The sequence below is a fragment of the Protomyctophum parallelum genome, assembly GCF_964188405.1.
Source record: "Protomyctophum parallelum genome assembly, chromosome: 22".
NCBI lineage: Eukaryota > Metazoa > Chordata > Actinopteri > Myctophiformes > Myctophidae > Protomyctophum > Protomyctophum parallelum.
This window is the reverse complement of record NC_139714.1, coordinates 18,627,539-18,645,038: the sequence shown is the minus strand read 5'-3', so window position 1 is coordinate 18,645,038 and position 17,500 is coordinate 18,627,539. Positions and strand designations below refer to the sequence as shown.

The 17,500-nt window shown below is 47.5% G+C and overlaps 1 protein-coding gene across 1 annotated transcript in view; it reads right to left on the bottom strand.

Moving 5' to 3' along the window:
- Window positions 1-17,500, bottom strand: part of ano2b (anoctamin 2b) — a gene marked incomplete at both ends in the record, with an annotated part of 90,510 nt that overhangs the window by 54,553 nt on the left and 18,457 nt on the right. The window contains 8 exons of the mRNA XM_083794575.1: window positions 1,697-1,857; window positions 3,549-3,683; window positions 4,350-4,414; window positions 5,683-5,733; window positions 7,241-7,296; window positions 12,347-12,398; window positions 12,566-12,620; window positions 16,592-16,743. Of these exons, the coding sequence (XP_083650701.1) occupies window positions 1,697-1,857; window positions 3,549-3,683; window positions 4,350-4,414; window positions 5,683-5,733; window positions 7,241-7,296; window positions 12,347-12,398; window positions 12,566-12,620; window positions 16,592-16,743 (727 nt within the window). The remainder of the gene's footprint in view (window positions 1-1,696; window positions 1,858-3,548; window positions 3,684-4,349; window positions 4,415-5,682; window positions 5,734-7,240; window positions 7,297-12,346; window positions 12,399-12,565; window positions 12,621-16,591; window positions 16,744-17,500) is intronic.

Sequence of the window (17,500 nt, the reverse complement as noted above, 5' to 3'; positions counted from 1 at the left end):
ATATATACAATGTACGTACCCCAAGGTATACTCCGTCTATATAATGGTTGATACCTACGGAAGCCTTTAACATTGGTCGCTGTCCTCAGTGGATTTTCTGCCATCCACATTTCGGATTTAATTTGTGCCTTTGTGCCGCGACGCTGCCCCCACGTGAAAGCTTCTGACGAAAGGTAAAGAGTGTGTGCGTGTTCCAATGATACTAGAGTGTGTGTAGCGAGAGTGTGTGGGGGGGGGGCGGGCAAACTCTGACTTTTTAAAGTGAACGAGTATTGCTGGCCCGTGGAACTGGGGTTTATGCTAACAGCTAGCGGTAGAGATAGAGTTAAAAATGTATAGCATCGCATTTCTGAGACTATACTATAGTTTGTCACTTTCATTGCCCATTAGCCTCTGTACCCAGCATGGTTTTATTTTCGTTCGCATCGGCTCAAAAAAACTACCGACATTCTCCAGCGCTAAATTGCTCCATGCACGCCCAACCCTCTGTAGACCAGAAAGCACGCTGGCTGGGCCATGGGCTATACCTGCCAATCAAAGGGCACGTCATAGTCAAAAACCTGGGCCATGGGCTATACCTGCCAATCAAAGGGCACGTCATAGTCAAAAACCTGGGCCATGGGCTATACCTGCCAATCAAAGGGCACGTCATAGTCAAAAACCTGGGCCATGGGCTATACCTGCCAATCAAAGGGCACGTCATAGTCAAACACCTACATTACGGGCTGTATACTCTTTTCATTGTTTGAGGCTGCCAAGCTATGGCTGGAGGGGACTAGCCTGGGGGTCGATGGGCGCTGCCTGCTCAACCAGCTCAGTGGCCTTGTGGTTAAGAGTGTCTCGTTTTACAGCGCCGGCTATAGGACGTCCCACTACTAGCAAGCAGTTGGACAATCTTCCGCCGTAGTCTGAAAACCCACCTCTTCAGACTCCACCATGGCCCGTAGCACTTGCCCTAGCCTAGCCCCTTAGATAGCACTTTATGTAGACTCAGATAGTAGACTTAGGTTAGCATTGTTATTTTAGACAGAATTATAGCTCGTTACGTAGACAGCACTAGAATTGCATTTTATGTAGTCATAGCACTTTATAGTACACATGTATATTGTATAATATATATTCTACCACAGATCGTTTCGAGGAAGCAATCTGATTGGTTGAAACAGCCTTCTAGCCGGTGGTTAAACCAGCACCGTTCACCACCTAATCAAAACAAAGAATTCAGCTGCTCTGTTCTCCCAGAGCGCTAGCAAACTCGGTGTCTAGGCTAGCTAGTTTATTGGGACATTTGTGGTCGTAGTGACTACATCTGTCATTAAAAAAATATATTCTTTCAGCTATTTTCATAGTTTTCAGGGTAACTGTGGTAGAATTGCAATATTACACGAGAGCCTTTTTGGACAATAAAGTCATGTTTGTGAGGTTATAGGGTTAGGTTAAGGTTAGGTTTAGACATATTTTGTGTGAGGTTAGGGTTAGTTATACTAGTAGTAGCCAGCGCTCTAAAACAAGCGCCCCATTCAGCACCCATCGACGCAATGCACACACACACACACACGCACGCAAGGGCACACACACGCACTCACACACACACACACACACACACACACACACACACACACACACAACACACACACACACACACACACACACACACACACACACACACACACACACACACACACGTCCCTCTTACCCCACAGGGACATGAAGATGGCGAAGAAGACGGTGGCGGGGTTGTCGAAGAGGTGCGAGGCGCGCGCCGTGCCGCACGCCGTGCTGAGGTGCCAGAAGTCACACGCGCCGTCGCACAGCGGGCACATGGTGAAGTTCTGACGCTCGTCACACATCTCCAGGCTGGACGCGCGCGCACGCGCGCACACACACACACACACACACACACACACACACACACACACACACACACACACACACACACACACACACACACAATACAAGGACACACATATTTACAAGGTGCTGTACAGAGTGCAAACAGCAAATCCCGGACAAATACCCACACACCCTCCGGTGGTACAAGTAACAGCGTCTTCGTCATATATGGCGGCTATACCGACAGTGGAAGAGATTGCACAGAATTTCGCAGGCCGTTTGGCTCATGGATTGAAACCTTTATTTATTCTCTAAAGAGCAATTGAGGTTCTCCCTCATTTTCAATGCTGACATACAGTTACATACAGTATATAAAACAATTTAAGACATGCAGGTATAAAACACTAAACAAATCTTCATGTAAGGCATAGACATAATAGACAATGAGACAAAACATAAATTAAAAACAGTTACATATTGAGGTAGGGGGGTTCAAAAGCAGGTTATTAAATTGACCATAAGATATTGGGGTATTAATTTTCAATGTTTCGTTCATTCATTCGTTCGTTCATTCGTTCATTCATCCATTCATCCATTCATTCATTCATTCATTCACATATGCAGACGTATGTACCCGTGCACGAACGCAAAGATAAAACTCTTGTTTGTTATTAAGTGTTTTTATACACATAGGAAATAGGCCTATAAGTGATGTCAAAGGTATATTCAGTGATCTCACTTAATTCAAATATCACTTATTTTTGTTGTGATAATCCTCCCTACTATAGCGTGTGCTGGTCATGTAAGGAGTTCATCCCTGTCCCCAGTTCACCCCCTGGGCGTCAGAAACTAGGTGGCCCAGCCTTCATCCAATCAGGATAGAGAGGGGCGGCCTTCCGCCAATCATGATCGAGCGGGGGCGGGCCTTGGTGTGCGTGCTGTTGGCCTCTCGTGTCCCCGTCCCCCCCACACTGTAGTGCGTGCATGACATTTTTGTCACAATTCCATTATTTTGGACACACACACACACACACACACACACACAGCCACTGCCAGTCCTACCTTCTGTGTCCCTCCCACACACGCCAGCATAAAGCCAGGTACAGCCGGAAGGTTACAGGGATGTCCTGCATTCTGCAAGCAGGCTGTTTTTGGATTTGCACATGCATGGACAGTCTTAAGTACCAACCGTTACTTTTATGAACCATAAACAAACTTTGGGTAAACAGATGTAGACATATATACTCATATTTGGAAACCTGGGCCATGTTTGTGACCACGAGTGGCCTGCAAATGGCTGGCATGGCAAAGAGCAAAACCAAACGACTTGCTAAATACCGAACGCTCTGTTTGGGCTGATCTAGGCCGTTTGTCTGTGTGGAGGAGACACTTATACCCATGAACCGTCTAACCCCTGTTACATTTGTTACCCTGCTAAATTTATATTAATTTGTGGAATCAAAATAAAGTGTGAGTGTGTGTGTGTGTGTGTGTGTGTGTGTGTGTGTGTGTGTGTGTGCGTGCGTGCATACGCAGGGCTTAAAGTTCTCAGTATTTCAGTATCAGGACGGATTTCAGTCCTGAGGATGTCATAGGGGTTATTTAATGAGATCAGTGCAGATTTGCAAAAAGTAATTTTCAGTCTTGGGATTCTTTTTGGCTTTAAGCCCTGCATACGTGTGTGCATAAGTGCGTGCGTGAGTGTGTGTGTGCACCTCGGTACATTGGTATCCACCGTGGCCACGCCGTAGCCGAACACAATGATTCCCACTAACGAGGCGGGAACCAGCAGCTGTGTGTAAACTCCCAGCCAGGCGAAGTACAGGCCTATCTTCTCCCCAAAGTACTTCCTGGAAAGAAAGGGTCAGAGGTCAGCGTATTAGGAAGAGGCGTGGACACAGGTTTAGTGTCCAACATTGGTTCCCAAAGTGGGGTCCTTGAGGGAGTTCCCAGGGGGTCCCCAGCTAAAATCATAGTTAGGAACCAAATGGACCCTTACGGGTCTGTAACTCTGAGAGTGTACAAATGGAAACAAATGGACCCTTATGGGTCTGTAACTCCGAGAGTGTATACAAATGGAACCAAATGGACTCTTACAGCTTACAGGTCAATTTTACAAGTCAATTTTACAAGTGACTTTACAATATACATTGGGGTCCCATAAGAAATGCCATTAAATAGGGGGCCGTGGGCTAATTCAGGTCATTTTCATTTCAAGGGCCCCTGGTTGAAAATATATGATAGAGCCGCAAAAATGGGGGTCCTTGGCACATTTTTAAAGTACTGTACTGTACTGTACTGTACTGTACTGTAGTGTACTGTACTGTACTGTACTGTACTGTACTGTACTGTACTGTACTGTACTGTTTCATTTTTATCTAAGGTACTGCAATGGAAATAAGCTGTTGGCTTTCTTGCATTTATCCTTTTGATAGTGATGTATAATTATGTGCATTTTTCTGTACATGTAAACATTGTCAATAAATATATCAATCAATCAATCAATCAATCAATACCTGATCAGATCTACAGGCTGGTATTTGTAAAATGCTCCGTATCTGGCCCACTCGTCATGCAGGAGCTGACAGAGAGAGAGAGAGAGACATAAGACAGAGAGAGAGAGAGGTGCAGCATGGTGACATCATGTTTGTTTTTAGTTTCTAAAAATGATGTTTTAGCAAATTCAACATAAACAAGGCGGAACCAGGGCGGAACAAGACAGAAAGAGCCTGCTGGTTGGTCAGTCAGGGACCAATCAGAAGGCTGACAAATGGTGAATTGGAGACAAAAAACTGTGGAGGACAAAAGGACAAAAAACTGTCTGTCTGTCTGTCTGTCTGTCTGTCTGTCTGTCTGTCTGTCTGTCTGTCTGTCTGTCTGTCTGTCTGTCTGTCTGTCATTAAAGGGGAGGGGTTAGCTGCCTGTCTGTCATTAAAGGGGAGGGGTTATCGACATGTCTGTCATTAAAGGGGAGGGGTTAGCTACATGTCTGTCATTAAAGGGGAGGGGTTAGCTACCTGTCTGTCATTAAAGGGGAGGGGTTAGCTACATGTCTGTCATTAAAGGGGATGGGTTAGCTACATGTCTGTCATTAAAGGGGAGGAGTTAGCTACCTGTCTGTCATTACAGGGGAGGGGTTAGCTACATGTCTGTCATTAAAGGGGATGGGTTAGCTGGCTGTCTGTCATTAAAGGGGAGGGGTTAGCTACCTGTCTGTCATTAAAGGGGAGGGGTTAGCTACATGTCTGTCATTAAAGGGGAGGGGTTAGCTACCTGTCTGTCATTAAAGGGGAGGGGTTAGCTATTTGTCTGTCATTACAGGGGAGGGGTTAGCTACATGTCTGTCATTAAAGGGGAGGGGTTAGCTACCTGTCTGTCATTACAGGGGAGGGGTTAGCTACATGTCTGTCATTAAAGGGGATGGGTTAGCTACATGTCTGTCATTAAAGGGGAGGAGTTAGCTACCTGTCTGTCATTACAGGGGAGGGGTTAGCTACATGTCTGTCATTAAAGGGGATGGGTTAGCTGGCTGTCTGTCATTAAAGGGGAGGGGTTAGCTACCTGTCTGTCATTAAAGGGGAGGGGTTAGCTACATGTCTGTCATTAAAGGGGAGGGGTTAGCTACCTGTCTGTCATTAAAGGGGAGGGGTTAGCTATTTGTCTGTCATTAAAGGGGAGGGGTTAGCTACATGTCTGTCATTAAAGGGGAGGGGTTAGCTGCCTGTCTGTCATTAAAGGGGAGGGGTTAGCTACCTGTCTGTCATTCAAGGGGAGGGGTTAGCTACATGTCTGTCATTAAAGGGGAGGAGTTAGCTACCTGTCTGTCATTAAAGGGGAGGAGTTAGCTACCTGTCTGTCATTCCTCTCTTCAGAGTGACCGGTGGTGACCTTGTAGTCTCCCTGCACAGAGAGGTCATAAACATGGGTTACAATTAGAGGGTAGCACGCTACTAGCATGCTACTAGCATGATACTAGCACGCTACTAGCACGCTACTAGCATGCTACTAGCACGGTACTAGTACGCTACTAGCACGCTACTAGCACGCTACTAGCAGGGTCCATACATTTTGACCCCGGTCCGAAACAGGGCCAGCGATATCTGAACCGAACCAGTACGGAGCTGAGAAACATTTGAATTTGCCGAGAAGGATTGGACTGTTCGGTCCCCCCGGTCCGACCAAAACGGCACTGATCCGATCCGATATAGATCCGGACCCATAGTGTGTCCTCAGCTATATTATATGATATATTATATATATCAAATGAGACAGCACAGCATTGCATAATATTAGTGCATTTTAGTTCTTATTCCAGAGCTGTTGACAATCACATTGATTTGATCTGTAGTTGTCTGTCTCTGTCTTTTTTAAACCTATTTTTAAAGGGTTTAATATTTAAAAATCGGATCCTCACGGGTATAATTTCGGGTAACTGCATTTCAGACGATCCGAACGAGACCCGCATCGATGTGGAATGGATCAGACTCTGCCCTGAGGGACAAGTCTATATTTTGGGCCCGAACCGGCTCGGTTTTCGGGTATTCCGTTCCGGGTATTCGGTTCCGGGTGGACGCGTGCTGCCCTCTATAGTATAGTTACAATACACTCATGCTCCAACATGTTCCACTTAGATACCTGAGTAAAGTCCAATTTGAGCTGCATTCAACACATCCACTTCCACTTATAAAGTCCACTTTGAGCTGCATTCAACACATCCACTTCCACCTATAAAGTCCACTTTGAGCTGCATTCAACACATCCACTTCCACCTATAAAGTCCACTTTGAGCTGCATTCAACACATCCACTTCCACTTATAAAGTCCACTTTGAGCTGCATTCAACACATCCACTTCTACTTAGATACCTGAGTAAAGTCCACTTTGAGCTGCATTCAACACATCCACTTCCACCTATAAAGTCCACTTTGAGCTGCATTCAACACATCCACTTCCACCTATAAAGTCCACTTTGAGCTGCATTCAACACATCCACTTCCACTTATAAAGTCCACTTTGAGCTGCATTCAACACATCCACTTCCACTTATAAAGTCCACTTTGAGCTGCATTCAACACATCCACTTCCACTTATAAAGTCCACTTTGAGCTGCATTCAACACATCCACTTCCACTTATAAAGTCCACTTTGAGCTGCATTCAACACATCCACTTCCACTTAGATACCTGAGTAAAGTGTTCCAATTAGTCGGCCTGGCCCGACTAATTTGCATACATTTTATAGGCCTAGCCCGGACCAAAGACGTCGCGTCGGGTTCGCTTACCAGAAACACACACGCACACATGCACGCACTCACGCACTCACACACTCTTACACACACACACACACACACACACACACACACACACACACACACACACACACACACACACACACTTGACATACTTACATCATGAACTGGGAAGGCGGAATCATACACCCCTTTAGCAATCAATGTGGTGATGCCTGGGAGAGAGAGAGAAAGAGGGAGAGAGGGAGAGAGAGACAGACAGACAGACAGACAGACAGACAGACAGACAGACAGACAGACAGACAGACAGACAGACAGACAGACAGACAGACAGACAGACAGACAGACAGACAGACAGACAGACAGATGTCAAATGCAATAACTGTGAAAGTGACAAAAGCCCCCAAACAAAGCAAAACAGGACTCTTTTTTTATACTGTATTGCGTAACAGAGTGATGTGCCAAAAATAGCCGATTTACAAGCTCACAGTGCATTGTGATGCGACACATTGTGAGCCATATGGACATACAAAACTAGATAAAGGTCCCCTCGGGGCACAGGTCTCCACCGGGGCAGGTCAGGTTGTGGCCTCCTGGTGGCGCTATAATAGGCCAATGTGAAAAGGGTGCAATTTCTTCTTACACATGCAATTGGCAATGGCAATTGGATGATTTGAGGCATTTTGTTCCAAAAATTTGTTTTGCAAAAATCCACCTGTTGGGGGCGCTATAACAGGCCAATGTGAAAAGGGTGGGATATATTCCTCAGCCTAGTAGATAAGTCTGTGAAAGATTTCACGTAAAGTGCACGCTGCGTTCATGATTTGAGGCTTTTTGTTCAAAACGGGCCAATCCTGCAAACTTTGAAAGCCAATTACAATGTGTCGCAGCATTGCGACGCATTGTGAGCTTGTAGATCGGCAATTTTCAAATGGCCGAAAGGTATATAGGGCTAACCGAGATGTAATGGAGTAGAAGTCATAGTATTGGAAATTGGAAATACTCAAGTAAAGCACCTCAAAATTACAGTACTTAAGTAAATTAGTACTTAGTTACTTTCCACCACTGGTGATCACGGACACTGACACATGGACCTGGAATAAAGCTTTAATCAAGGCTTTAATTAATCAATTAATTAGCGGAATCTCAAAGGGGGAACAGGGCACATTCATACATGAATGCACATGTACTACAACAAGCCAGGAAGAACTTCAACTCCCAGTAGGCCCTGCTTCAATCTCAAAATGACCCAGGAAGTATGACCCACTTGTAGAGGAAAGGACAGGGGAGGGAGGGAGAGAGAGAGAGAGAGAGAGAGAGAGAGAGGTAGAAACAGGATGAATCCAAATGGCTGTGCACCTGGTACCCACTGAGCAATTTCCGGCTTTTAGACGTCTAAATGACCGTTTAACCCTCTAAGACCCACATTAATTTCTACTTGCAAAAAAATTATTTCAACCTTACTACTACTTTGTACTACTAGGACTAAGGACCTAAACGGGGGTGAAAATAGTCTAAAAATTTGATTATGGCAAATATTCACTGTACCGAGAGACATGCAGCTGCTGTATACTCCCACAGCTGCTCTAGAAAAACGGTGTTTACCGGATTTTGCCGTTTCTGTTAAATAACACCATAAAACCGTCATTATACCCATTTCATGTCGTTCGCGCACCACAAGGGGTGCACGCACCACAGTTCGGGAACCCCGGCCTGGACTAGGTCAAAGATCTTCTCTCCTCCCTCCATAGCCGTTATAGCTGCAGGCTGCCTTCTGGTGTGGGGCTGCAGCCAAGCACATATGGTAGTCAGTCTGCTCTGCCCTTTTAATAAAGTAAAAAAGAAACACAAACGCAAACACCAGGGTATATGGGCGCTGATGACGCGGAGGAGAGAACACGTCCCCCCCACTGGGGAAATCAGCGCAAAATCGAAACCACCCCAGGGACCTTATACCTGCGAGGCGACAGCACACGTACCCCCAAACCTGTTCTCTCTCTCTCTCCATCTCTCACTGAATATAATATAACCTTTTGAATAGCAACCACCGGCCCGGGATTCCAACACCCGCGCCAGTTGCTCATTCTCAGTGAAACAGAACTCCTGTGTGAGTAACAGGCACTCTCACGCTGCGCCACGCTTCCTTGTACACTCATTAGTCATAATCCCCTATGCTTTGACCTCTCAGCATTTGATACAGTCATGCTACCGAGAAGGACCGGGAAGTGTAGGATAGTCAGCTGTCCTTCTGCCGATCCCTTAAGGTCCTGTATAATTACATCGAACATTATCGGTCCAAAGAATGTGACCTTTTCCTCTCCGAGGGGTCTGACCCCTCATCTCCACGGGGGTGACGACTGTACCGCGACCCTAACCCCCTAACCCTAACCTCCACAGGTGACTGACTACTGTGTACCGCGACGCCCTCCTCAGTGGGGTTGTCCTGGCATGCCCTGGCACCTGGCCTTGTACCTCCCAAAACATCTAACGTTAATGTACCCCCACTTATATAAGCGCTCCTATATGAGCAGTGTTGCTTTTGATAGTTTTAGTCTTTTGAATACAATCCTGTGTGTGGTTTTAGTCATATTTTTGTCACCTGAAATGTTTTATATTAGTCTAGTTTTAGCCAGCAACAGAGGACAGGGTGAGATGGAGGCAGATGGTTCGCTGTGGCGACAGAGGACAGGGTGAGATGGAGGCAGATGATTCGCTGTGGCGACAGAGGACAGGGTGAGATGGAGGCAGATGATTCGCTGTGGCGACAGAGGACAGGGTGAGATGGAGGCAGATGATTCGCTGTGGCGACAGAGGACAGGGTGAGATGGAGGCAGATGATTCGCTGTGGCGACGGACCCATGAAGGGAAAAACCGAAATTAAAAGAAGAAGAGGATGTTCCCTAACATTTTTATTTGTTGACAAAATTGTCAGTATATTTAGTCATAGTTTTAGTCATCATAGCTTCATCATATTTTATTTCTGGGTTTTTTTCTGCAGTGAAAAAACTAAACAAATAAACTTTTTTTCGTTAAATCAACACTGCTTCACAGGCTTCCGGCCCTCATCCAACTCACAACATCCCAGGACACGATCCAGTCGGGGTGGGCAACTGGCGGCCTGGGGGCCACATGCAATACTATATCAATACTGATATAGTATTGATTTCAGCTGTTACAATTCCAAACCCGCTTTAATTACTTCATGACTAGTATTAAATGACTAGTACTTAATGACTAGTATTAAAATTATATCGTCTTTTTGTGTCCAATGTAGTTATGTTAACTGTTCATAAAGTTAACATAACTATAACTAAATGTATTTGTTTTCAATTCAAATATAGCAAAAATAGCCCATCTACAAGCTCAAAACGCGTCGCATTTGCGACGTGCTTTGAGCTTGTAGATGGGCTATTTTTGCCAGTGTGGAAATAATATTGGCCCTCGCCATGCATCGTCAAAGTGTCCCAGCCCTTCCCTGCATACTGTTACTTCAATCAGCCAGGCGTCCCATGCCGTCCCATCCCAATGAGACACCAGTCCAATGTGACCTAGATTCTTCCTCCTTGGCTCCCCAAGCTGTGGAATAACCTCTCCTCTCCTCCCCACCACAGGGGTTGACTCAGTGACTCGCTACCTTTACGCGCAGTACGCGTTGTGAGTAGGGCAACACGCCGAGGGGGGCAACTAAATGTGCCAAAAAGTGCCAAGCCGACCCTCAAAATAACAATTTTCTCTGCGGCTCCGTCGCGTAATGACGAGCGGCTGTGTGTGCGTCCTCACAAACAGTGAAAATAGCCGATCTGCATGAGGAATAGCAGCGCTCTTGTCGGGAGGAGGGGGCAGCACAAATATCCTACCAAATGGTCAGCTACGGCCCTGTGTTGACTGAATGAAAACCTCTCCAGACATCCACCTCACCCCCTACTAACTCATTCCTCGTATCACTACTTGTTGCCTTGTTCACATTCAGTAGATCCTGTGATCTTTTGTGCCCAGATGTAATTGCCTGGGGTCTAGTAGGACTATAGTAAATATATTAATAAAGAAATTGCCGTAAGATTTTGCAAATAAGGACGTATTTAGCCCCATTAGGGATGTCAGGGGTTAACCGGTTAACCGGTTAGCCGACCGTTAAGAAACATCCGGATATTTTTATCAGCTTTAACGGTTAATTTGCATAATAATAAATGCTTGTTCTGATCTTAAATCCCTTTATTTTAGATCGTTTTTAGTAATAGTACAACATAAACATTACAGAGACTGTAGTTGTCACTGTACAATACTTTAAAACAGTTGTCATGTTGCACACATGCCTAAAATTGCTATTTGCGCCGCCCAGCTTGTCGCACTCCAGGCTGCATGAACAGCGCTCGAGCTCTGTTTTCTGCCCCCTCAATGATGTCCCCGTTCTCTGTTGTACTTCAATGGCTAGTTGGCTACAAGTTACAACGGTAGCTTTGCGGTAGTCAAAATGTAAGCGAGTGACAGCGAGACGAGATGAACACATGTCGACCGTATCAATGCAGAGACCTACATTATTAAATCCATTATTGGCCATTTGGCCTGGAGGGAGAACGTTTACAGCCGCCGCTGCCGCTTCCTCCTCCGGCTCCTTCTCCTCCTATCCGTCTCCACACTGGCACGGCTTACGGCTATCAAAAGTTAGCCATGTGCTATCGATGTTTGAGGGTTTTCTCGTCAGCGAAAAGTCAACAAACGGAACACGTGACATGCATGCTGATCTTCCTTAATAATAAAAAAAAAGGCTTAGCCCATGCGTCCAGTGGCTTTATAGGTATAGGTTGCTCGGATCTGGACTGGATTTATTTATGTTTTGTTGGACTAGAACCGGCGGACCTCTGTACTGTAGACGCGCAGATGCATGCATCATGCAGATGCGATGCGTTGTTTATTGATGATTAAGCCAGAAGCCTACAACAATTTATTTATATTGTTAAATGTTGCTTTTTTGTTTGTCTTTTATAAAAGGAGCATAAATAAATGTATGCCATTCGTCTACCAACTTTAATTATGTAGCCTATACATGCATATTACATTTGGGGTAGCCTATTAAAAAAAGAAAAAAATCAACCACTATCCGGTAATGAACCGGTTAATCCTAACGGGTAACCGGTTGGGAAACTATCCGTTACTGACATCCCTAAGCCCCATGTTCGAATGCCTTCGCGCGCACACACACACGCACACGCACACACACACACACACACACACACACACACACACAAATAATTATGGTAGACTGACCCATGGATTGGCACGTCCGTACACACACCGTACGTCTCAGGATCTCATAGACCTAAAGGAGAAGAGTTCAATCAGTAGTCAAACATATCAATCAATCAAATCAATAATCAAACAGAGAAAAGATAATTACAATGTAGAGCACTGGTTCCCAAACAGTGGGTTGGGACCCATTTGTGGGTCGCAGACACATGTTTAGCATTTAAATCACACAACACTTACTATGCGTCCCCGTGTGGCGTTGTCAAAGAACGTGTCTTTAGACTTGATGTTGTAGCTGAAAAACACACAACATCCACAGTGAGTGAGTGAGTGAGTGAGTGCGTGCGTGCGTGCGTGTGTGTGTGCGTGCGTGTGCTTGCGCGACGCATTGTGAGCTTGTAGATCTGCTATTTTTAAAAGATGTTTCTACATTTTGAACTTGTGAAATGGGACATTCTGCATAATGAGTACTTTCTACTGTTGGTACTTTTAAAGCAGTGCGACAGGAACTACTCACAGGTGCAGTGTGTTCCCCGGGGAAGCATGCAGTGGAACGGACAGGGGAACTACTCACAGGTGCAGTGTGTTCCCCGGGGAAGCATGCAGTGGAACGGACAGGGGAACTACTCACAGGTGCAGTGTGTTCCCCGGGGAAGCATGCAGTGGAACGGACAGGGGAACTACTCACAGGTGCAGTGTGTTCCCCGGGGAAGCATGCAGTGGAACGGACAGGAGAACTACTCACAGGTGCAGTGTGTTCCCCGGGGAAGCATGCAGTGGCACGGACAGGGGAACTATACTCACAGGCATAGACATATAAACGTAGACAATTTTCCCGAGATTCCTTGCAAAGCATTTGCCGTCAATGTCAAGCTTCCGCGTGCGTAACATAAGTCCCGGAAAAGACGCACTGTGATTGGCCAGTAGTCACTTGAGTGACAACGAGAGACATGGAGGAGTCGCATGCGTGACGTGCACTTGGGCAGCGATGCAGCAAACGCCTTCAGCACTTCTAAATAAGAAAGCTGTGGAGAACTGTTGCTTTGTGTTCACTCTTTTCTGTTAGTAATCCCCCCCCTGGCTCTGCTGTATTATTAACTTTGTTGTTTGTGTTTGTTTGTGTCACATTCTGTCTCTCCCTCAGTCTGTGACTCCACACTTCAGCCACTCCCACATTCCATTCCTTCTCTCAGTCCTTGTCTCACACCTGCTCACACTCCCTCATCAGCCCAACAGTGCCATGCCCCTTTCACACCTGAGAACATTTCCCCAATCAATCCACCTCCTATAAGACTGGACTCATTTCACACACTCATTGTCAGGTTATACCTTGTCAACCATGTGTTTGGTCTTGCTTGTTCTTGGACTCTGCGTTTTTGGACTTCCTGCTTTACTGCATACATTTCTACACAGTAAGCCTTGTATTTGTTGGACTGCTACTGTTCTGCCTGCATTCTGCTATGTAGATTAGCATGTTTGGACTACTGTTCTCCTGCCTGGTTGTTTACTGTAAGATTTGCCTATTTTCTGTTATTAAATTCTTAAATCTACTCTGTCTACTGTGGCTTTGCATCCTGGGTTCAATCTAAACCTCACTCGTGACAGTATAACCTGACCATTAATATGAACCCAGCAGAGCTACTGTGTTTTCAGAGGAGGGTTAAAGATTTTGATAATGTGGTGGCTCGGCTCATGGCCTCTCCGCCTAACCAGTGTTTTGCACTCCAAGAGGAGATTGAAACACAGCAGTTGTGGTTTAAGGAGAGACCGTGGGTTAGTCATTTTGTCCCCCACCTGGATGTTATTCGTGGGAGGCTTAAAGACTTTTTAGCCACCAGCTCGCTTCCCAGTACTTCCCAGCCAGTTTCTCAAACTGTAAGGCTTGGAATGGTGAGCCTGCAGCCCACCAACCCTGTTGCTGACGAGCAGAATATGGAGTACATTGACTTGCTTAGCTATTTTGGCAGAAAGGCAAAAATGGAATCATTTTCTGAACCACTTCATGCCCCGGATCCTTATTTGGGCACACGCCTGGCTCTGGGAGGTCCCAGTAGTACCAACAAACGGGGCAAAGTCTCTCGGGGTCGCCACGCCACCAAGCCCACCCAGCCAGCCATCTCAAGCCTGCTGTCAGCTCCTACCCAGAGACCACCAGTGTCTGCAGTCCCGTCTGCAGCTCCGCCTGCAGCTCTGCCACCTCCGCCTGCAGTCCCGCCTGCAGCTCCACCCCCTCTGCCTACAGTTCCGCCTGCAGCTCCGCCTGCAGCTCCGCCACCTCCGCCTGGACTCCCGCCTGCAGCTCTGCCCCCTACGCCTGCAGTTCCGCCTGCAGCTCCGTCTCCAGTGTCTGCAGCACCGCCTGCATCACCGCCTGCAGCACCGCCTGCAGCACTGACTGCAGTTCCAGCTGCAGCACCGCCTGCAGTTCCACCTGCAGTTCCGCCTGCAGTTCCACCTGCAGCACCGCCTGCAGTTCCACCTGCAGCACCGCCTGCAGCTTCGTCTCCGCCTGCAGCCCCGCCTGCAGCTTCGTCTCCGCCTGCAGCCCCGCCTCCGCCTGCAGTCCTGCCTGCAGCTTCGTCTCCTCCGCCTGCAGCTTCTGCTCCTGCAGCTCCGCCCGCTTCAGCCCGGCTCCTACAGCTCCTGTTGCAGCCCCGGCTCCTGCAGCTCCTGCTGCAGCCCAGCTCCAGCTCCTGCTGCAGCCCGGCTCCTGTTTCCGCTGCAGCCCTGGTTCCTGCAACATCGTCTCCCGAGCCTGCAGCACCTCCGGCGTCGCCTCTGCCTGCAGCACCTCCGGCATCGCCTTCAGAGCCTGCAGCACCTCCGGCATCGCCTTCAGAGCCTGCAGCACCTCCGGCATCGCCTTCAGAGCCTGCAGCACCTCCGGCATCGCCTTCAGAGCCTGCAGCACCTCCTGCGCCGCCTCCTGAGCCTGTGACATCCCTGCCTTCGGCCCAAGTTTCTCCTGCCTCGTCTCTGCCTCCCGGTCGTCCGCCAGACGATCCCTCCGCCTCGTCTCGGCCTCCCGGTCGTCCGCCAGACGACCCCTCCGCCTCGTCTCGGCCTCCCGGTCGTCCGCCAGACGACCCCTCCGCCTCGTCTCGGCCTCCCGGTCGTCCGCCCGACGACCCCTCCGCCTCGTCTCGGCCTCCCTGTCGTCCGCCCGACGACCACTCTGCCTTTTGTCGGCCTCCAGGCCGTCCCCCTGAAGTCAGCAGCTCTGCCTCTGGCCATCGTCCCGGCCGTCCTCCAGAGGTCTCCTGTTCTGCCACGTCCCGGCCCCCCGGCCGGCCGCCAGACAACACCCGCTCAGCCCTGGTCCATCATTCTGGCCGCCCACCTGAGGTCACCTGCCCAGCCCCGGTGTCCCTCCTCCGGACCCCCTCCACCCACCCTGCTCGTTCCTCGTTGAGATTGTGGGACGTCTGGAATCCGTCCCTTGAGGGGGGTACTGTCACATTCTGTCTCTCCCTCAGTCTGTGACTCCACACTTCAGCCACTCCCACATTCCATTCCTTCTCTCAGTCCTTGTCTCACACCTGCTCACACTCCCTCATCAGCCCAACAGTGCCATGCCCCTTTCACACCTGAGAACATTTCCCCAATCAACCCACCTCCTATAAGACTGGACTCATTTCACACACTCATTGTCAGGTTATACCTTGTCAACCATGTGTTTGGTCTTGCTTGTTCTTGGACTCTGCGTTTTTGGACTTCCTGCTTTACTGCATACATTTCTACACAGTAAGCCTTGTATTTGTTGGACTGCTACTGTTCTGCCTGCATTCTGCTATGTAGATTAGCATGTTTGGACTACTGTTCTCCTGCTTGGTTGTTTACTGTAAGATTTGCCTATTTTCTGTCATTAAATTCTTAAATCTACTCTGTCTACTGTGGCTTTGCATCCTGGGTTCAATCTAAACCTCACTCGTGACAGTTTGTTTGTTTGTTTGTCTTGTTTTGTATTATAATGTATTGTCATCACTGTTATAAAGATGTGTTAGTTGTTGGAAGAAACATGCGCAGTTGTACATGCCCAAATTTGTGCATGTACAACTTCCTGGTCTCAACTGTGCATGTTTCTTTCCTTCCATGGAGCACCATGGAGCACCATGGAGCAACATGGAGCAACATGGCGTCGCCCGTACAGTCTTCGCGTCTCGTCCTCTTTAGACAGTCCTTGGTTCCTGCTGAAGCAGTGCGACAGGAACTATACTCACAGGTGCAGTTTGTTCCTTCTGAAGCAGTGCGACAGGAACTACTCACAGGTGCAGCTTGTCCCTGCTGAAGCAGTGCGACAGGAACTTGGTGCGGCCATGCTCCTGCTGGGGGACGTTGGGCTGAAACGGCTGGTTGAGCTTCCTCCACGCTGCGTTCATGCTGGCGCTGAAGCCACTCTCCTCCTTCAGCTCATAGCCCTGTTACCCACAGTGGTGGAAAAGTATAAAAGTATAAATACTGCAATGTAGTAGGAGTCCCGTATTCAAAAATGTACTCAAGTAAAAAGTACAAAAGTATCGGCATCAAAATGCACTTAAAGTACTAAAAGTTAAAGTACTCATGTTGCAGAATGCAGAATTTCACAAGTTCAAAGTGTGTACAAAATCTTTTGAAAATAGCCGATCTACTTTTCTGTTTGGATGTATGGGCTGTCAATCAGATAGGACTTTTCTGTTTGGATGTATGGGCTGTCAATCAGATAGGACTTTCCTGTTTGGATGTATGGGCTGTCAATCAGATAGGACTTTCCTGTTTGGATGTATGGGCTGTCAATCAGATAGGACTTTTCTGTTTGGATGTATGGGCTGTCAATCAGATAGGACTTTTCTGTTTGGATATATGGGCTGTCAATCAGATAGGACTTTCCTGTTTGGATGTATGGGCTGTCAATCAGATAGGACTTTTCTGTTTGGATATATGGGCTGTCAATCAGATAGGACTTTCCTGTTTGGATGTGCGTTACGAGCATGTAGGTCTGCTATTTTTGAAAAATCGAAGAACGACTGACATAGAAACATAGCTTTTTCAGAAAACTGTCAGGATGTGGAAGACATTTTTAGAATCTGATCTGAAAAATGGGTTAAGGACACTTCCCACACTACATTTGGGGAGCTCGGGATCAAACTGGGAACTTCACAGTTCCCATCCGCCACTGTACCGGCCACTGCCACCCCA